The sequence below is a fragment of the Capricornis sumatraensis genome, chromosome 14, assembly GCF_032405125.1.
Source record: "Capricornis sumatraensis isolate serow.1 chromosome 14, serow.2, whole genome shotgun sequence".
NCBI lineage: Eukaryota > Metazoa > Chordata > Mammalia > Artiodactyla > Bovidae > Capricornis > Capricornis sumatraensis.
The window spans coordinates 59,446,493-59,468,574 of NC_091082.1; the positions used below are offsets into that span (position 1 = coordinate 59,446,493).

General features: G+C 46.0%; 1 protein-coding gene across 1 annotated transcript in view; it reads right to left on the minus strand.

Moving 5' to 3' along the window:
- The window catches only part of FHAD1 (forkhead associated phosphopeptide binding domain 1), a 166,198-nt gene that overhangs the window by 98,276 nt on the left and 45,840 nt on the right, over positions 1-22,082 (minus strand). Inside the window, 3 exon segments of the mRNA XM_068985763.1 lie at positions 5,391-5,627; positions 9,128-9,237; positions 21,583-21,853. Of these exon segments, the coding sequence (XP_068841864.1) occupies positions 5,391-5,627; positions 9,128-9,237; positions 21,583-21,853 (618 nt within the window).

Consider the following 22,082-nt stretch of genomic DNA (forward strand, 5'->3'; position numbering starts at 1 on the left):
TAACCACTGGACCACCAGGAAATCCCTGTTAGAAGTATCTTAACAAATTAGTCATGTGTGCAAGTAATCAGATTATGCCTGGCACACGGCATAGAGGGATGAGGTGTCACGGGCCTCTCAGCTGACTACCCACAGCGTGTTTTAGCTTCAGCTTCCCTTGTCTGTCTCTGGGGAAAGGAGTTGGGAATCTTTTCGTGTGCATTTGTAACTCTTGCTCAGGCTCACTTTAACTGCTCTGATTGTTATTAGGAGGAAATACAGGAATCATGGGTGGGATGACCATGGGCTGGCTGTTGCAAGAACTCTGGAAGTTCCTGGCTCAGAACCCACTTGAGGGCCAGCCCCTTTCTGGGGATCCATACCCTGGGCAGGGGCCCTGGAAGGATCTCCTTGAAAAGCAGACTTGGTAAGGGCTGGAAAGTAGCTGCCGCATCTCAGCCTCCACAGAGCAGGTACCCTAGAGGCTGGGGAAGGGAAGTGGGCCAGAACTCCCTCCCTCTGCATCTGACTCCTGCGACTGCTTGGTCTGAGTGGCCAGGCCTTTTCCCTCTCAGGGTGTGCTGTGGGCCTTCGCCGCTTTGATTTTTCAGACGTCAGGACTCAGTTCTCCCACAGGGACAAGCTTATTGGGGCAGAAATGCCACATAGTCCCTAGACAGGATGAGAGCTAGCTTGTTTTGATAGATCAAAATAGAAGCGACAAGGAGCAGGACGCAATTTCTTTGTTTTCCTAAGGTAAGGTTGCCAGATTTGGGGGAGAAAAAAAGGATGCCCATTGAAAATAAGATGACAGATAACATTTATCCTGTGTGTCCCATGCAGCATGTGGAACATATGCTAAAAAAGATATTCCAATATTCAAATTTAATTGGGTGTCCTTATTTTATCTGGCAACCCCACCCTAAGAGAGTTCTTAAACTTCAGTCATTCAAATACCACTTTCACTATTTTTGCCATATCTCTTTGCTGGTCCCACTATAATTTCTTAGCATTTTTCTCAGAAGCCCCTTGCTTTTTAAACTTAAAAAACGTGTATTAAATTAAAAATAACTGCTATAAGAGTAAATAGAGACTCAATATCTTAAATAAAAATAATCTTAAAAAAAGAGAAAATACAAGAATTTCCCTGTTTACTGTCAGACCAGGCTGCAGGCTTCACATTAAAAAAAAAAAAAGAAAGATTGGTGGGAAGGGGCAGGCATGCCCAGGTATTTGGGCAACGGTGTGGTGACCTTGCCACCAGATGGCGCTCACAGCCTTTGGTCCTGGTTTCTGTGCCTGAAAATCTTGTCATTCTTACTCTTACGGCATTAACGGAAGTGTCAAGGTCTCACAAGTTTTCTTTCTCGTTTCATGCACCATCATGGTTGAGAGTCTATGACGTTTACGGTGGTTATAGATACTTTTCCCCTGGGGCATCTGAGACATTATTGGGGCAGGTCTACGCTAGAAGGTGGCGGGGGCGGGGGGGAGGGGGACACAGGCCACGCTGGCCCCCAACCTCTCCAAGGCTATTGTTGCTCAGCTGCTCAGCCGTGCCCGACTCTTTGCAGTCGCATGGACTGCAGCATGCCAGACTCTTCTGTCCTCCACCATCACCCAGAGTTTGCTCAGATGCATGTCCATTGAGTCAGTGACGCTATCTAACCATTTTACCCTCTGTTGCCCCCTTCTCCTTTGGCCTTCAGTCTTTCCTAGCATCAGGGTCTTTTCCAACGAGTCAGCTCTTTGCATCAGGTGGCCAGAGTACTGGAGCTTCAGCTTCAGCATCAGTCCTTCCCATGAATATTTAGGGTTGATTTCCTTTAGGATTGACTGGTTGGATCTCCTTGCAGTCCAAGGGACTCTCAAGAGTCTTCTCCAAACCACATTTCTAAAGCATCAATTCTTCAGTGCTCGCTTTCTTTATGGTTCAAGTCTCACATTTGTACATGACCACCGTCTATGGGTCGTTGTGGTGGGGGACACAGGCCACTCTGCCCACCAGCCTCCCCAAGGCTATACTTTTGCATGTTTGTGCTTTGGACTTTGAGTGAAAAAAATTCTTTCATCTCTTACTGAGGAGATGAAAGAGGGTGGGTGGTGGCGGTGGTGGAATGCAACTTTCCCATAAAAAGTACTTGGAACACTTAGGCAAACTGTTTCTAGCTCTTCTCAGCTTAATGGGTTTATTTGCATAAGGAAGAACACACAGAGACAAACTTCCAGAAGGGAAAACATACGTTCCCCTCTAAAGACTCCAGTGCTTTTGACAGATTTAAAATATTTCACTTTAAGTGTCAGAGTTTTAGGATTTTGGATTGCTGAAAAGCTCAAGAGTCTTCAAGGGACTTCCCTGGTGGTCCAGTGGTTGAGAGTTCACCTTCCAATGTAGGGGATGTGGGTCTGACCCCTGGTCAAGGAACTGAGAGCCTGTGCCCCACACCTAGAGAAAGCCTGCACACCCAACGAAGACCCAGCTTAGCCAAAAAAAAAAAAAAAAAAAGAGTGTTTCAAACCTCTTTGTTACTTTTACTACCAAAACAAATATTCATGTTGTCTGTAACTGGCATAAATTCCAAGATGTTTAATGTCTGTTATGCTATGTAATAAAATGGGCCCAGAATCATAAGAAAATTAATAGTGCTAGGAGGAGCGACTGTTTCAAGATACTAATTTGGTTTCTAATTAGCACAGGCATATAAGAACACATGCAGGTAAGAATTTCCTAGCGATATTTCTAGAGGATCGAAGATCTTTGAGAGCAAGTCATTATGTACATGCTTTCAGGGACTAAAGAGAATGCATAATCAGAACGATGAATCAAACAGCCATGCAGCTTCTGCTTCTGGCTGAATGTTCTACAGGCAGTAGAATATTGAAGCAGCTAAGATGTGAGTGGATGGAGCCTGACTTGAGTTCAAACCAGGGCAGCCTCGGGTTCATAGATGTCTTGTTACAATATATTCTCCTTCAGTTATAAATAAAGCTCCAGAGGTGGAGGAGGTAACAGGATGATGAATCAGGGTAATTATTTCTAGATAATATCTTTGTGAAAAAATTTTTTTCTCCCCAGATATCATCAGCCACTTTAAATAATACTCAAATTGTGACTGGCTGATATTCAAAGATACATGGAAATTCTATAATATTATATGTCAAATATGTTTCAACTGAAAAAAAAAAAGATATATGAGAATAATTCAGCCTTGTCCATGTACCTGTGACATTAGCTCAGGAAAGCTCTGAAATGGGAGGATAACTGAAAAGGATATTTCAGCAAAACTGGGTTCAAGAGAAGGTGCTCCTCAGGGAGTCAGTTACATGTCATGGTAGCTGTTTGCAGTAGGGGTTCCTGCAGGACTTGCTGCTTTCAGTGTTTCCTTCAAAAATAGGTTCAAAAGAGAGTCACCGCTCCATTGAAATACTAGAACATATATCCTGTTTCCTGGTTTATTCTGTCCCCCTCACTAGAACAAAACAGGGGGAAGGATCATGTCTTCCCTGTTTCTGCTGAATTCACAGAGCCTGGAAGCCAGCACGACACAGGGTTGGCCCCAGCAAATGCTGATTTGAATGGATGGATGGATGAAGAACAAACAGACACGGACCTGTCCGAGTTTTGGAAGGTTACTAGGGCCAGCCTTTGCCTTCATGGAGCTGGCAGTCTCCTGATAGAATCTCCCGTGTCCTTTCTAGGGCACCATTTCTAGGACTGAAACTGTGCCCCTAGGATCGGTTACAGAAGGGGAAGGCAGTAAACAGAGAATCAGGGAACCGAGGCCCCAAACGTGGCTATGGTTTTAAGCAGAATTATGCACTGAGGCCAAAATTCATCAGTGGCCAATTACTTTTTTTTTTTTGTATCAACTATGTTGAGATATGGGCTTCCCTGCTGGCGCAGCTGGTAAAGAATCCACCTGCAATGCAGGAGACCCCGGTTTGATTCCTGGGTTGGGAAGATCCCCCGGAGAAGAGAATGGCTACTCACTCCAGTATTCTGACCTGGAGAGTTCCATGGACTGTATGGTCCGTGGGGAGAGTCAGACACAACTGAGCTACTTTCACATATGTTGAGATATAATTTATGTACAAGATCAATGGCCAATTTTAAAGTCATTCCTTAAAAAAAAAATTTGTTTTTCGGATCCAGTTTCAAGAGAAAGGAACTTGACTATAAATCCAGGCATCCTGGGTGGAGAATTTTGGGTGAAATTCTCCATAAATGAAGTAGCAGCAGCTGCCTTCAGGGTTTGATAAAGGCCTTGGTGTTTGGAACACTGGGAGGTTCCTTCTCCCCATCTCCAGTCCTTTCTGGCTGGGGCCAGGTGAGCATGAGAGGTGGTCACTAAAGCCACAGCGCTGGGTGGAAATGCAAAGTGGCAGAGGGGAGCTCAAGTCACACAGCCCCCTCTCATTTACTGTGCAAGCTGTAACAAGTTCCTGGGTATCTCCGAGCCTACCTCAGTCCCCTCATCTGTAGAACCATATGTGTAGTCAGGGGCTTCCCAGATGGTGCTAGTGGTGAAGAACCTGCCTGCTAAGGCAGGAGATGTAAGAGACCAGGGTTCGATCCCTGGGTTGGGAAGATCCCCTGGAGGAGGGCATGGCAACCCACTCCAATCTCCTTGTGCTGAAGAATCCCACGGACAGAGGAGCCTGGCAAGCCTCAGTCCATAGAGTTGCAGAGTCAGACACGACTGAAGAAGGCACTTAATCAAAGGTATTAATGGTATTGTTCTTAGCAGGCTAGGACCTGCCAAGTCTCTCCTCCCTGGATCTGTGCTCTTCTCCACCATCCATGCTGACCACCCATTCCCAACTATCCGGGTGGATACCCTTGGTATCCCTGCGGCTCCACTTGAGAGCCATCACCCTGAGTCACCACCCTAAGGCTCTGACCCCTTGTCTTCGAGCCCTACCTGGTTTTTCTTTTTTTAAATTAATTGTCATTAAAGTATAGTTGCTTTAGAATGTTGTGTTAGTTTCTGCTGCCCAGCAAAGTGAATCAGTTACATATATGCATATATCCCTTCTTTTTTCGACTTCCTTCCCATTTATTTCACCACAGAGCATTGGGTAGGGTTCCCTGTGCAACACAGTAGGTTCTCACGAGTCATCTATTTTATACATAGTATTAAGAGTGCGGGGCTTCCCTGGCGACTCAGTAGTAAAGAGTTTCGGGAGCTGCAGTTTCGATCCCTGGGTTGGGGAGATGCCCCTGGAGAAGGAAATGGCAACCCACTCCAGTATTCTTGCCTGGAAAATCTCATGGACAGAGGAGCCTGGTGGGCTGTTGTTCACGGGGTCGCCTAAGAGTTGGACATGACTTAGCAACTAAACAACAATTAAGACTGTGTGTATGCCAATCCAAACCTCCCAACCTGTCCCACGCCCCTCCTCCCCTCTACCTGGCTTTTCAAGTTCTCGATTTCTCTCTGTTGGGCATCATCATCTTCCTCCAGAACGTGGAGCTTGGACGGGACCACCCTCTCATTCTGCCTGGAGGTGGCTGTTTCCGACAGCTTCTGGCTCAGGTGGGCCACTTCGTTCTGAAGGTTCGCGATCACGGCATCTTTGTATTTGGATTCGAGTTCGAAATCCGAGAGACGGCTGACTTCTTTTCCCAGCAGCATAATTATTTCATCCTGGGTGGAGGCCAGATGGGAAGTTTAGTGGGTGTGGGTCTGGGTGTAAGGCTGAGCCCATTGAAAAAAATATAGGAAAAATATGGTATTTTTCTCTGGGAAGGTGAGGGAAGGACAAGGCAGATTCTCAAGGCTATCTCTGTCATTTGAGACAACCTCAAAGAGTCAAGAATTTGGTTGAAATGATGTACTTGTATATAGACATCTGTAATGGGTGTCTGGGCTTCTCAGGTGGTGCTAGTGGTAAAGTGCTCGCCTGCCAATGCAGGAGATGTAAGAGATGTGGGTTTGACCCCTGGGTTGGGAAGATCCCCTGGAGGAGGGCCTGGCACCCCACTCCACTCTTCTTGCCTGGAGAATCCCATGGACAGAGAAGCCTGGTGAGCTACAGTCCATGGGGTTGCAAAGAGTCAGACACGACTGAAGCGACTTAGCCTGGGCACACATGAGTGGATGCCTATAGCTCACAGGTACTGAAACTACTGAGAATTATCCTTTCATGTTAAGAATAACCATCCCACTTGGGAACTTTTGTTGCTGGAAAGTTTATAATTTTTTATTTACAATATTCAGCCTAGCACACTGGGGACCTAGGAAAGGTAACTAGGAAATCAACATTCTATTCAATCACATTCTACTTATAATGAAGGCTATTTTTTTTTAACTTAAAACATTTAATACATTCTGAAATATTTATTTCCCTTTCCTCTCTTCTAGTACTTCCTGCCTCTCTGGCAATTCATGTAAGAATTTTTTTTTCCAGGTCACTGGATCTGGGAAGTAAATGAGATGGGAATGCTGATTATTTGTGCGGGCTGGTGTAAACTTTGGGCTGGGAAAACATCGCTGGCAGACTTCACCCACAGGCATAATTAACTCTGTCTTCCATCTCTCCAAAGAAAAAGTTCTAACAAAACAATTTGTTAGGTTTTCCAAAAGTGGAAGGAAAAAAAAAAAATTCCCCAAGCTTCTCACCAGCAGTTATCAACAAAATGTCAAGAAAACTGGGAAAAAAAAAAAAAAAATTCACCAGATGCCTTTTCAAAGGCAGACACAAAAAGAGGTTAACAGGCAATTTCTAGGCTGGCTCATTCCCAGGGGAGCTTGCCCAGTTGGCCTCAAGACCTTCCAGCTCTATGACCTGGGGAAGGACAGGATCTTAGTCAGGAGGAAGCTTGTCTGACATTGCCAGCTGCTGCCAAGGGTCTTCCTCTGGGTCCCTGTAAATGCTGGTGGCAAAATTTCAAGCGAGAGCACCAAACAGATTCCCTGCTCCTGGGAAGCTCCCCCCTCTTTCATCCTATTATGATCAGCCAGGTGCTTATTTATTTTTCATGCCACAAACACTCACTGGGCAGCCACTATATACCAGGCCCTGTGTTGGTGCTGAAATATGTTTGCAGAGGGCGGTGGACCACTGTGGGTTCTGTCTTCCTGGTGAGCACCAGCCTCCAGCCCCCAGTGCCCTTCCTGGAGGGAGCCCGGTGCATGTGACCCAAGCTGGTCAATCAGAGTTTTCTCAAAGATTTCACACATCAGTTACAGAGGGCGAGGATCTCTTGCCTCCTTTTGGACCACAGACCTTACATTTAGAGGCTTGTTTGCCTGAGTTTGCCTTTTTCAACACACAAAACTGGCCTTATGCAGAAAGCCAGACTCTGAGGGGAACAGAGGGGAGAGATTGGTGGTAGGAAGTGTTCTGATGACAAGATTCAAGCTCCTGGATCTAGCCATACCTGAAGCTAGGAACCCTTTAAATAGTCCAATAAAAGGAGCCAATAAATGCTTCCCCGTCCACCAAGCTAATTTCTTTACTGTCACCTGAAGGAGTCCTGGCAAGTCAGGGTATAAATGGCTTATAAATAGAAAAAATTATAAGTGTGGTTGCACTATATTTCCAATTTAAAAATGGACACAGGTTGAAAAATGGCTACAAACACTTTGCAGCTTTGCCATCTAGCCTATTTCCCTGCCCTCTAAGTCTGGGCTGGCCCTGGGACTTCTTTAACCAACAGAAGGTAGTGGAAGTGTGGCTGCACGATCCCCAGGCAAGTTCTTACAGGCTGTGAGCTTGTGTTCCAGCCCCCTGGGAACCCTGAGAGCACTGTGCTATGATGAAAAACCACAAGCAGAAAGGGGGGCACCAGTCCAGGCATCCTGGCTGAGGCTCCAGTCCTGGGAAGGAGGCCATCAGAGAGACCACTGGCTGGGCCAGGTCGCGGGCTGACTGCAGTCTAGTGAGTGAGGTCAGGGGACAGGAGCAAAGGAAACTTCCAGGTCAATCCGGAGAGTCTGGGAAATAATGAGTTGCTGTTTTAAGCCCCTAAGCTTTAAGGATGGCTTGTTACAGAGCAAGAAACACAGAATCTGAGCCTGGCTTCTCACCTCCCTGCAACAATTCTTACAGTTTTGTCTCAGGACACCTTTGTTGGAACCCCCTACCTCCTGAAGTTTGGATTCCGTGTCTGACAAAGACCCCAGGTGGTTCTGCTCCTCACAGACTCCAAGAATTGCTGCAGGCCCAGGCCCTGGCCTTTGAGGAAAGCGAGACATTGCAGACTGCTTCTTTTAGAATAATTTTCAGGTCATGTCTAAGAGGGGAGAAATCAGCCTGGGTCCTTCCCAGGATGGTCTGAATTCACCTCTTCTCCTTCTTTGAACCTCCCTAATTCTTTAATGAGTATCTCTCTTTGCTCGGGCCTCCCTGACTTCAGTGTTCACTTCTTCCTGCCAGAAATGTATTTATCCATCATCGCTGTTCCATCACTCGAAGCTGACGAAGTGATTACTATGTGTGTGTGTTAGAAGTACCCGCTGGGAAGTTAACCAGACCTAGGTTTGAATCCTAACACTGCTCCTTACCCTGGGCAACCTTAAACAAATTACTTAACCTCTCTGAGCTTCAGTTTCCTCATCTGCAAAGTGAAGGAGATAAAATCTATCCTGAAGATGATAAGGATTAACAAGCCAAGGGAATGTCAAGGGCACAGGACATGGCCCAGCACACAGGAGGTGCTCAGTACCTTGCAGCTGCTGCTACTGCTGCTAAGTCACTTCAGTCGTGTCTGACTCTGTGTGACCCCATAGACGGCAGCCCACCAGGCTCCCCCGTCCCTGGGATTCTCCAGGCAAGAACACTGGAGTGGGTTGTCATTTCCTTCTCCAATGCAGGAAAGTGAAAAGTGAAAAGGGAAGTCGCTCAGTCATGTCCGACCCTTCGCGACCCCATGGGCCACAGCCCACCAGGCTCCTCTGTCCATGGGATTTTCCAGGCAAGAGTACTGGAGTGGGGTGCCATCGCCTTGCAGCGGTAGATGCTATTTGGGATAAAATGAGCAGTAACCAAACTTTTGGCTGAATGTCTTGGGAGCAAGAGGTGATTTCTTGGAAGTAGGAAAAAAAAAAAGGCACTTATAGAGCCACAAAGAGCAAGAGGCAGTGGCAGTCCCTCCGTGGGTCTCTCTCGCCACTGCAGCTCTGTCCTCCCCGAGATCCCTCACCTTCTCCTGCTGGGCCAAGTCATGATCCACAGACATCTCTCTGGCGGATCCTGCCCCGGGAATCTCCTCAGCCACTGGTTGGTCTGATAGGTCCGCGGCGTTGGTCCACACTAACACACGGGCAACAGAGAATGCAGAGGAGATGGTAAGTGTCCCCCAGATCTTAGGGGATATCTTCAGATTAACCTTCACATTCATGAAACTCATGCAATGACATCACGAACAGGAATGTTGGTAAGGGGAAGAGCCGTCTCTTCCTCTTCCCCCGGGTTAGCTGTGCGGATGCACTTTGATGCAGCCCTTTCCAGACTTATTTCTATGCCGCGTAAGAGCTGAGGACCTGTGCGTGTCGTTTAATCTCCCTCAGCTGAATATATAATGTACGGACACTAACAGTCTCTATTATAAAGGGCTCTTTGGAGAGTAAATAGAATAATGATGTAGAGAATGGGTGGGCAAACTGTGGCCCTACAGCCAAACCTGGCCCTCGGCGTATTTTTAAATTTATCTGTTGGGCTTTTCTCTACTGCAGTGAGTGGGAGCTGCTCTCTAGCTGTGGTGCATGTACTGCTCACTGCAGTGGCTTCTCCTGTTGCGGAGCACGGGCTCTAGGGAGCGCAGGCTCAGCAGCTGCAGCACGTGGGATCAGCAGTTCTGGCGCATGGGCTTAGGGCTCCATGGCAAGTGGAATCTTCGCAGACCAGGGACTGAACCTGTGTCCCCTGCACTGGAAGACAGATTCTTATCTATTGCGCCACCAGGGAAGTCCAGCTATTTTTAAACTGCAGTCCCATCTTTTATTTTATTTAAGATTTTTTTTTGAGGCTGACCTGTTTTCCTTTTTAAGTCTTTATTGAACTCATTACAATATTGCTTCTGCTCTGTGCTTCAGTTTTTTTGGCCACGAGGCATATGGGATCTTAATTCCCCTACCAAGGATCAAACCAGTACCCCCTGTACTGGAAGGTGAAGTCTTAACACTGGACCACTAGGGAAGGCCCTAGTCATATCTTTAACAAAAAACGAAAATGGGGGAATTCCCTGGCTGTCCAGTGGTTAGGACTCTGCTTTCCCTGCCAAGGGCTCGGGTTCAATCCCTGGCTGGGGAACTAAGATCTCACAGCCAACAAACAAAAACAAAAATGGATTTACATAACAGAGATTTTTCTCCAGCTTACTTTTCACCTAACAATATTAAAAAAAAATCAGCATTTGTAGCTGTACTTGGTTCTTTTAAAAAATATTTATCTTTTTCTGTGTTGGGTCTTACATGTGAGTGAGCGGGCTTCTCTCCAGTTGTGGCGGGTGGGCTCCAGAGCACCGGGGCTCTCTAGTTGTGGTGTGCAGGCTTAGCTGCCCCTCGCCACGAGGGAGCTTAGTTCCCAGATCAGGGATCAAACCCCCATCCGCTGCACTGGGAGGCAGGTTCCTAACCACTGGACCACCAGGGAAGTCCCCTGGTTCTTTTTAATGACAGCATTGTGCTCCACTGTACAGCCCTACCCGATGTATTAACTGGAACCCACTTGATAAACATATAAGCTTTCCTGATTGTTTGCTTATTAATCCCATTATTACAAGGGCTGTTTACATGACTTTTGGGGGATGTGGCATTATGTTTGGGAATCTCAGTCTGAATCACATCAGACACAATTCACACCAAGACTGAATAATTTGTCTTTTTTTTTGGTGTAGAAACTTTTGTAAAGATTTCCATAATTCTGCTTGTGAGATCACTTGGCTCCAGCAGTATATTTTAAATTTTCAACTGACTCTGGTTTCTGGGCAGTCACTGCGCATTCTTATCTTCTTGTGAAGTGAGAAACTGATCCAATTGTTTTCAAAGTCAGTGAAACTTTAATGGGTGTTAACATGAATGATGAATGAAGCATGCACCGGTGCGTTTGTGGCCATTTATTCCATCATTTATTCATTTGGCTTCTGCATTTTTTATTTATGCACTTCAGAGTCAATGATTCCCACCCTACCAAGCTTTTAAACATGTCTGTGGATCCTAGAACCTCCAGTGGACGCAGCCTATTAAAAAAAAATCCTCTTCTGGTACAGGTTTGACTACAACGTGCAGCCAACTTCTGGGCCCTGTCATGCATCAAGGATCGTCGCAGGCATGCACCTTAGTTTCTAAATATTCAGCATAGTGTGCTTGGTGCTATATGCATGTGGGTTGTTTAACTTGCAGGCTAGAGGCCGTCAGATCCCGAATCTGCGGTTCTCAGTCCTGGTGTGGCCAGGCAGCACTGCATTAGACAGGCCATAGACCAGAGGCAGTTGTGCCTCCCGAAGGTCAGAAATGGGTTCTTACTGGTAACAGTGTGGCCTGTTACTTGGCATGCTGAATGCTAGAAACCAGCTCCCAGGGGTCCAATGGAGGAAGGGACTGCCTAAGCTGTGCCCCGGGGCAGGCCCTGGAGTCTGACCCTAATGGGGCGAGTGTCCAGTCTCGGCTTAAAGCTCTGGCGTCTGCTGCTGTCTTTAGGGGTAACTCAAGATGCTCTGAGACCCTGTGAGGTGATGGTCGGAGGGGGACATCATCAAACCTATAGAACAGGCTGAACGACGGGATCCCTTTGCTGCAGAAGGTGTGTTTACTGAAAGTCTTCGTGGGGGCAGAACGTGCTCTGAGACTTGCTTTCCTTAAACCCAGGCTGTGAGATGCAAACGTCTTTACAGGCTACTATTATTTATCAACACTGGAGCAGGAAATGGCAACCCACTCAGTATTCTTGTCTGGAAAATTCTATGGACAGAGAGGCCCGGCGGGCTACAGTCCATGGGGGTCACAGAATCGTACACAACAGTGGGACTGAGCTATCTTTGTAGCTCTTCCTGTTTCCCTTGTTCCTATTAATATTATCAAAAATGACCTAAGGGCCACGTCTGACCAAACCGGTTTAACTCAGTTCAAAACAGACTCTCTTGCCTGCTTGATCCCTTGGAGATCCTAGTGAGGAGAACCCCCAGGGAGGGCCAGGAGGGCTGGGGGATTGGGTGGGATGGCAGAGGTAGCGACAGGGGCACTTTAAGAAGTTTCCAGCAGGACCTATTTGCCAAATAGCAGGGGAGTTACTTCAGTATTTTAACAACCCACTGCTTGTCCTGGCGTGTGTGTGTGAAAGTCTCTCTGTTGTGTCTGGCTCTTTGCTAATCCATGGATTATATGTCCATGGCATTCTCCAGGCCAGAATACTGGAGTGGGTAGCCTTTCCCTTCTCCAGGGGCTCTTCCCAACTCAGGGACTGAACCCAGGTCTCCCTCATCGCAGGCAGATTCTTTACCAGCTGAGCCACAAGGGAAGCTTGCCTGTCCTGGTGCTCATCCAATAATCATCAGTCTACAAAGGGGCAGCAATAACTGTGTCTTATTTTTTTGTCATTTCTTTCTTTAAAAACTTTTTTTTCAATTATGAAAGTATAACACATCTATAGCAGGCGTGGAAAATACAGAATAAAGTTACATATATTAACTGTGTCTTCAAGACGTTGCTACATATGGTAAGTTGTAAATAAAAGTTAAATGACAATCATGGGTAATTAATCATTTAACTTTTTTAATATTTCAACATTTATTGAGTGTTCAGTATGCATCAGGTACTGTGCTTGGCGCTAACAGGCAGGATCTGATTCTGTCTTCATGACAACCTGGTGAGATAGGCATTACTATTTCCATCTCTGGTGAAGAACACAGAAGCGTGGCTTGATACCGTCCATGGGGTAGCAAAGAGTCAGACACGACTTAGTGACTCAACAACAACAACATTCCTGTTTCCATTTTATAAGTGAGTGAGCTGCAGTACAGAGATGCCAAGTCACCTGCTCAAGGACACACAGCTGGTATGTGGGTATGAGCCCAGGTTTGTTGGATTCTGAGCCCAACCTCTCCTAACCTCTATGCAGTAAATTTACTGAAGTGGGAAGACATTTATGATGTATTATTGAATTTTGAAAGGCAGGTTACCAATGTTAGGTTCACAGGATCCCATTATTGGGAGAAAAGTTATATATAAGTTGGATGCTATTAAAAAAAATTCACCCAATGTATTTTCTGTTCTCGGTAATTCTTCTCCACCTCCCATGAGCTCTTGCCATTAGATTTGGTGGTTTTGGAGCTGAGGTTTTATTGCCTTGTGGGAAAGGAAGGATGACTATTAACTTAGAATGGGGTGATTCAGCCTCCAGGCACAATGATGTTTTGACTTCTGGCAAAGACTGGAGACATTTCTGAGTATCACAGTCGGAGGGTCGGGGGGTGGGGTTGCTGCTGGCATCAAGTGGGAAGGAGCCAGGGAGCTGCTAAATGTTCTAAAATGAACAGGACAGATCCTACAACAAGGAGTTATCCAGTCCCAAATGTCACTGTGCCGAGATGGAGAAACCCTGACCTGGCCTACGATAAATAAGGCCTTGGCCTTGGGTTTTCAAATAGGATTGTTCAAATCTATAGCAAGGCAACAGTCTAACAGTAAACCAACTTTAGTTGAAAACCCCAGCTTCATTAAGAGGGGACGAGTTTTTTTTTCAGAGCCCTCAAAAATAGATGTTTTTTATCAAGAGCCAACCTGGAGGACTGGAGCATAGAGTGCTCCAAAGAGCAGAGAGGCCCAGACAGGAAGGAGCTCTCCATCACACAGGAAGTTGAAAGCCCTTCTCAGAGGATGGAGTGTCAGGGAAGTCAGGGTGAATGTATGGAAACAGATGAGATATGGCTGGGAGGCTGAGGGAATAGAGCCCCAGGAAGATGTGAAGGCCTCTAAGTCATAGGATTCATCCTTCACTTCTCCAGGGGAGTGTACATCCCTTAGAGAAGCCCCATTTTCAACATGGCATTGGAAAAACTGATGGCAAAATCCACTGATTACAGTTGTTTAGTTGATCAGTTTTGTCTGACTCTTTGTGACCCCATAGACTGCAGCATGCCAGGCTTCCCTGTCCATCACTATCTCCTGGAGTTTGTTCAAACTCATGTTCATTGAATCAATGATGCCAACCAACCATCTCATCCTCTGTCGCCCCCTTCTCCTCTTGTTCTCAGTCCTTTCCAACATCAGTCCTTCCAATGAATATTCAGGGTTGATTTCCTTTAGGATTGACTGGTATGATCTCCTTGCAGTCCAAGGGACTCTCAAGAGTCTTCTCCAGCACCACAGTTCAAAAGCATCAATTCTTTGGCGTTCAGCCTTCTTTATGGTCCAACTCTCACATCTGTACATAGTCAAGGTGTACAAACCATAACTTGGACTCTACAGACCTATGTTGGCCTGAGACTAGGTCATAAAAGACATTGTGGCTTCTGCCTTACTGTCCAAGACCACTTGTCTGGAGGAGTCAGCAGCTGTGTCACAAGGACACTCAGCAGCCTATGGACAGGTCCACCTGGTGAAGAACTGAGGCCTCCTACTAAAAGCCGCGGAGGGAACCATCACAGAGATGGGCCCTTCAGCCCCAGGAGGGCCTCCTGATGATCACAGCCCTAGCTGAGACCATGATAGCAACCTCATGAGAAACCCCAAGCCCAAGTCACCCAGCTCAGCCAGTCCCCAATTCCTGACTCAGAGAAACTGTGAGATAATAAATGCTTCAGTTCAGTTCAGTTGCTCAGTCATGTCCGACTGCGACCCCATGAACTGCAGCACGCCAGGCCTCCCTGTCCATCACCAACTTCCGGAGTTCACTCAAACTCACGTGCATCAAGTTGGTGATGCTGTCCAGCCATCTCATCCTCTGTTGTCCCCTTCTCCTCCTGTCCCCAATCCCTCCCAGCATCAGGGTCTTTTCTAATGAGTCAGCTCTTCGCATGAGGTGGCCCAAGTACTGGAGTTTCATGCTTACTGTTGTTTTTATTTTAAATACATTTATTTGGCTGTGCTGGGTCTTGACTGCTGTGCTCGGGCTTTCTCTAGTTGCAGGGAGTGGGGCTTACTGCTTAGTGTGGGCTTCTCACTGCAGTGGCTTCTCCTGTTGCAGAGCACAGGCTCTAGGGCTTTGGGGCTTCAGTGGTTTCGGCTTGTGGGCTCTAGAGCACAGGCTCAGTAGTTGGGATGCACGAGCTTAGTTGTTCTGTGGCATGAGGGATCTTTCCATACCACGGATAGAACTGTGTCTCCTCCTTTAGCGGGACGATTCTTCACCACTGAGCCATCAGGGACACTCCTTACTGTTGTTTTAGACCCTCACACCCTGGAGTAACGTGTCAGCTGCAATGAGTAGCGAATACCGACTTTTGGCAGCAGGATTGGTGTGAAATTTAACAAAACCCCTGAATGGTGGAGTGGTTTGGGGCAGAACAGTGGCCAGAAGCTGGAGGACTTTTGCTGAGAGTCTTAGAGAAGGCCTGTTAGAAGGTTTGTTAGTAGGAGCTCAAAGGCCTTTGAGGAGGCAGTGAGGGGACGTTTCCAGGAAAGGGAGGAAAATGTTACTGGGGTAAAGGGATCCTTGTTAGGTGGTGGCAGAAGTTTTAATAGCACACTGCCTGTCATCATGTGGGAAGAGAAAATGTTCCTGATGAGCTGACTGACCAAGCTAAAGAGAGCTGCAGGCAAGAGTTGTGGAAGGAGCACCTGGTTACTTCTTACTACTTATTTACAGTGAAATGTGAAGGGGTGCTTGGTCAGTCATGCCTCTTTGCGGCCCCATGGAGTGTAGCTCTCCAGGCTCCTCTGTCCATGGGATTTTCCAGGCAAGAAATACTGGAGGGGGTTGCATTCCTACTCCAATGGATTTTCCTGACCCAGGGATTGAACCGGTGTCTCTTGCACTACTTGCATTGGCAGACGGTTTCTTTACCACTAGTGCCACCTGGGAAGTCCATGTGACGGGTAGAGACAGTTAAAGAAAGGGCTATTCAATCAGGACTCAATGCTCTGGGCTTGAAAGTTCCCTGCCTGTGCAGGTGGCAAATGACATGTAAGAAACAGACTCTGGGCAAAGATCAACTCAAGGGCACTCTCAAGAAAACACAATCTAAAGAAGAAACTGAAGTGACTATAAAAATCCTGTGTTAAGAACACAGACTCAGGGCAGTGTCCCAGAGATGTTTGGTCTAGGCACTGGGCTTCTAAGAAGCTTGGGCAGTGTTGGCAGAAGCCCAAGGTGGAAGGGCTTGTGTCAAAAAAAACCTGTGAGCATGGGTTTTGCCCATTGTCAACCTGCTTTTTTAACTTATATGCAGAGTACATCATGCGAAATGCAGGGCTGGATGAAGCACAAGCTGGAATCAAGATTGCCGGGAGAAATATCAATAACCTCAGATATGCAGATGACACCACCCTAATGGCAGAAAGCAAAGAGGAACTAAAGAGACACTTGATGAAGGTGAAAGAGCAGAGTGAAAAAGTTGGCTTAAAACTCAACGTTCAAAAAACGAAGATCTGGTTCCATCACTTCACAGCAAATAGATGGGGAAACAATGGACACATTGCATGTTAATCTCACATGAAAGAGACAAAAAACACTGAATTCTAGTTAATGGTATATATGCTAAAATATTTAGGAGGAGGACTACAGATGTGTGCAATTTATTTTGAAATGCATCAGAAAATAAGATGGATTAATGAATGAATAAGGCTTCCCTGGTGGTTCAGTGGTAAAGAATCTGCTGGCAATGTAGAAGATCCAAGTTCAAACCCTGGGATGGGAAGATACCCTGGAGAAGGAAATGGCAACCCACTCCAGTATTCTTGCCTGGGAAATCCCAAGGACAGAGGAGCCTGGTGGGCTACTGTCCATGGAGACGCAAAGTGTCAGACACAACTTAGTGACTGAGCACGCAATAAATGAATAGAAGGATGGATAGACAGAAATGTAACAAAGAATACAGAAATATGTTAATAGTAGAATTAGGAGGGGAGCTGTTCTCTTTAAAATTCTTTTTACTTTGCTGTATGTTTGAAAATTTTCCCATTAAAATGTTAGGGAGAACTGCCTGAATAATTTCTTAACTTGGGTGGTAGATAAGTGAGCATTCCTTAGAGGATGATGATGTAAACTGTAGAGACAGGTCTCATATGCTTCTTAGTTTGTATGTTTCAGAATAATAACTATTATTTGAGTTCTGGAACATTTCATGCAAAGATGGGCACAGTAAAGGACAGAAATGGTATGGATCTAACAGAAGCAGAAGACATTAAGAAGAGGTGGCAAGAACATACAGAAAAACTATACAAAAAAGATCTTTATCACCCAGATAACCATGATAGTGTGATCACTGGACTAGGGCCAGACATCCTGGAAAGTGATGTCAAGTGGGCCTTAGGAAGCATCACTACAAACAAAGCTAGTGGAGGTGATGGAATTCCAGTTGAGCTATTTCAAATCCTAAAAGATGATGCTGTGAAAGTGCGGCACTCAACATGCCAGCAAATTTGGAAAACTCAGCAGTGGCCACAGGATTGGAAAAAGTCAGTTTTCATTCCAACCCCAAAGAAAGGCAATGCCAAAGAATGCTCGAACTACCACACAATTGTACTCATCTCACACACTAGCAAAGTAATGCTCAAAATTCTCCAAGCCAGACTTCAACAGTACATGAACCAAGAACTTCCTGATGTTCAAGCTGGATTTAGAAAAGGCAGAGGAACCAGAGATCAAATTTTCAACATCATTTATCATCGAAAAAGCAAAAGAGTTCCAGAAACACATCTACTTCTGCTTTATTGACTATGCCAAAGCCTTTGACTGTGTGGATCACAATAAACTGTAAAAAATTCTGAAAGAGATGGGAATACCAGACCACCTGACCTGCCTCCTGAGAAATCTGTATGCAGGTCAAGAAGTAGCAGTTAGAAACGGACATGGAACAATGGACAGGTTCTAAATTGGGAAAGGAGTACATCAAGGCTGTATATTGTCACCCTGGTTATTTAACTTATATTCAGAGTGAAAGTGAAAGTTGCTCAGTTGTGTCTGACTCTTTGTGACCCCATAGACTATACAGTCCATGGAATTCTCTAGGCCAGAGTACTGGAGTGGGTAGCTTTTCTCTTCTCCAGGGGATCTTCCCAGTTCAGTTTAGTCTCTCAGTCATGTCTGACTCTTTGCGACCCCATGGACTTCAGCATGCCAGGCCTCCCTGTCCAGCACCAACTCCTAGAGTTTAGTCAAACACATGTTCATTGAGTCAATGATGCCATCCAACCATCTCATCCTCTGTCATCCTCTTTCCCCACCTTCAATCTTTTCTAGCATCAGGATCTTTTCAAATGAGTTAGTTCTTTGCATCAGGTGGCCAAAGTATTGGAGTTTCAGCTTCAGCATCAGTCCTTCCAATGTATATTCAGGATTGATTTCCTTTAGGATGGACTGGTTGGATCTCCTTGCTGTCCAAGGGACTCTCAAGAGTCTTCAACAACATAGTTCAAAAGCATCAATTCTTCGGCGCTCAACTTTCTTTATGGTCCAACTCTCATATCCATACATGACTACTGGAAAAACTATACCTTTGACTAGATGGACCTTTGTTGGCAAAGTAACATCTCTGCTTTTGAATATGCTGTCTAGGTTGGTCATAACTTTTCTTCCAAGGAGCAAGCGTCTTTTAATTTCATGGCTGCAGTCACCATCAGCAGTGATTCTGGAGCCCCAAAAAATAGTTTGTCACTGTTTCTTGTTTCCATTGTTCCATTGTTCCATTGTTTTGCCATTTATTTGCCATGAAGTGATGGGGCCAGATGCCATGATCTTCATTTTCTGAATGTTGAGTTTTAAGCCAACTTTTTCACTCTCTTCTTTTATTTTCATCAAGAGGTTCTTTAGTTCTTCTTTGCTTTCTGCCATAAGGATGGTGCCATCTGCATATCTGAGGTTATTAATATTTCTCCTGGCAATCTTGATTCCAACTTTTGCTTCCTCCAGTCCAGCGTTTCTCATGATGTACTCTGCATATAAGTTAAATAAGCATGGTGACAATATACAACCCTGATGTACTCCTTTTCCTATTTGGAACCAGTCTGTTGTTCCATGACCAGTTCTGTTGCTTCTTGGCCTGCATTCAGATTTCTCAGGAAGCAGGTCAGGTGGTCTGGTATTTCCATCTCTTGAAGAATTTTCCACAGTTTGTCGTGATCCACACAGTCAAAGGCTTTGGCATAGTCAATAAAGCAGAAGTGTTTCTGGAACTCTTTTGCTTTTTCGATGATAAAACGATGTTGAAAATTTGATCTCTGATTCCTCTGCCTTTTCTAAATCCAGCTTGAACATCTGGAAGTTCTTGGTTCATGTACTGTTGAAGCCTGGCTTGGAGAATTTTGAGCATTACTTTGCTAATGTGTGAGATGAGTGCAATTGTGTGGTAGTTCGAGCATTCTTTGGCATTGCCTTTCTTTGGGGTTGGAATGAAAACTGACTTTTTCCAATCCTGTGGCCACTGCTGAGTTTTCCAAATTTGCTGGCATGTTGAGTGCCGCACTTTCACAGCATCATCTTTTAGGATTTGAAATAGCTCAACTGGAATTCCAACACCTCCACTAGCTTTGTTTGTAGTGATGCTTCCTGAGGCCCACTTGGCTTTGCATTCCAGAATGTCTGGCTCTAGGTGAGCGATCACACCATCGTGATTATCTGGGTTGTGAAGATCTTTTTTGTATAGCTCGCAACCAGGATCTTCCCAACCAGGGAATCTCCCACTTTGCAGGCAGATTCTTTACAAGCTGAGCCACAAGGGAAGCCCTATATGCAGAATACATCATGTGAAATACCGGGCTTGATGAAGCACCACCTGGAATCAAGATTGCCAAGAGAAACATCAATAACCTCAAATACGCAGATGACACCACCCTTACGGCAGAAAGTGAAGAAGAACTAAACAGCCTCTTGATGAAAGTGAAAGAGGAGAGTGAAAAGGTTGGCTTAAAACTCAACATTCAAAAAACTAAGATCATGGCATCTGGTCCTAATGTTTCCATTCGGGAAACAATGGAAACATTGAAAGACATTATTGTCTTGGGCTCCAAAATCACTGCAGATGGTGACTTCAGCCATGAAATTAAAATACGCTTTCTCCTTTGAAGAAAAGCTATGACCAACCTAGACAGCATATTAAAAAGTAGAGACATTACTTTGCCGGCAAAAGTGCATATAGTCAAAGCTATGTTTTTTTCCAGCAGTCATGTATGGATGTGAGAGTTGGACTATAAAGAAAGCTGAGTGCTAAAGAACTGATGCTTTTGAACTGTGGTGTTGGAGAAGACTCTTGAGAGTCCCTTGCACAGCAAGGAGAACAAACCAGTCAATCCTAAAGGAAATCAGTCTTGAATATACATTGGAAGGACAGATGCTGAAGCTGAAACTTCAGTTACTTATGGCCACCTGATGTGAAGAACCGACTCATTGGAAAAGACCCTGATGCTGGGAAAGATTGAAGGCAGGAGGAGAAAGGGACAACAGAGGATGAGATGGTTGGATGGCATCACCGACTTGATGCACGTGAGTCTGAGCAAGCTCTGGGAGTTGGTGATGGCCTGGTGTGCTGCAGTCCATGGGGTCACAAAGAGTTGGACACAACTGAGCAGCTGAACTGAACTGACCTGTAACCGACTGTGAACAATCAATTGAGATAACTCACTACCTCAGAGTAGCCTAATAACTATTACTTGAATGGCTGAGCGAGGTGACTAGGTGAGTGGTCCTGAGGGAGACCAAGGGAGGGTGTGGAGCCAGTGAGAGATCTGGGGACTCAGAGGGGTCTGGGGTGGGACCCAGGGGACAGAGAATGGGACCTTCTTGACAGCGGCCACAGAAGAAATCTGGGAATCATGCCAGGGACTAAGTTGACCTAGCGACTCTGCCAGCGAGGCTGATGAGGCCGAGTGGACGGTGACAGACAGGAAGTCTCCTCCCCAAATGCCATGAAGCCTTCTGGGGCGGAGGAGGGGGAAACGAATCCCTGATGGCTTTCTGCCCCCAAAGTGACCAGGCTGTGAGTGACAGTCCTCGAGATAACCAGCCTTAAATTTCACCGAAAAGCATCAGGTGAGATTAGATTGAATGTATCACCTCTAGAGAAGTAATTTTCTCCATAAGCCTCTGTCTCCTCTAACTTGCAAAATGGTAATAAAATATTTAAAACCTCCGAAGGCAGGAGGGATTTCAGTTACTCATATTTCTGTCAAAGTATACAAATATAGATTCTGATACACATTCATATATATTCATGTATATGTACACACACACACACACACACACACACACACACACATTCATTGCAGAGGTACTGACTGATATGTGTGGATGGGCACAAAATCTGAAGGGATTTGTACCAAAAAGTCAACAGGGGGCAGTCCGGATGGTAAGGATGAGATCTTTCACTGTTTTCTGTTTATCCCAGTTGTTTTTTCACAATAGATAACGCTCCACTTTAGAATTGGAGAAAATAAGCAAAACTGAGCCCCATCCTCCTGTCCATGAGCCCATCCCCGAAGCCTCCATGGAAGCGCCCCTGAGTACCTTGTTTGATGATGGGAACCCCGTGGGCAGTGCCGTCCACCATAAAGGAGAACATCTTCCCGCTGGCACTCATGGGCCGCTTGTGAGAGGCAGGCGGGACCACGGTGGGCCTGGGGAAGCCCTGGGACCAGCTCCTCTGCACTGGTACCGGCCGGACGCCCGGGTGGAAGGGGACCTGCGGTGGCGAGAGTGACTGGTTCGGCTGCTGTGTGGCCTGAGATGGCTGTGGCCGGGGCCAGGGTGCTGGGCCCATCGCCCATGGGAAGGAGACCTGCAGGGGCAGACAAGAGGGTCAGGGGAGGTTACAAGCAGCTGGGGTGGTCTCCACCCTTCTGTCCCAGCGACGTGATTACTGTCCTAGGTTTCATCATATAAGTCACTTCCTCCAGGAAGCCTTCCCAGACTCTCCCCAAATCTGGGATGGTGATCCCCACATGGGTCACATGGCACATCACTGCACCACCATTTGTTGGGTGCAGCCTTCATGCCAAGCACCCTAC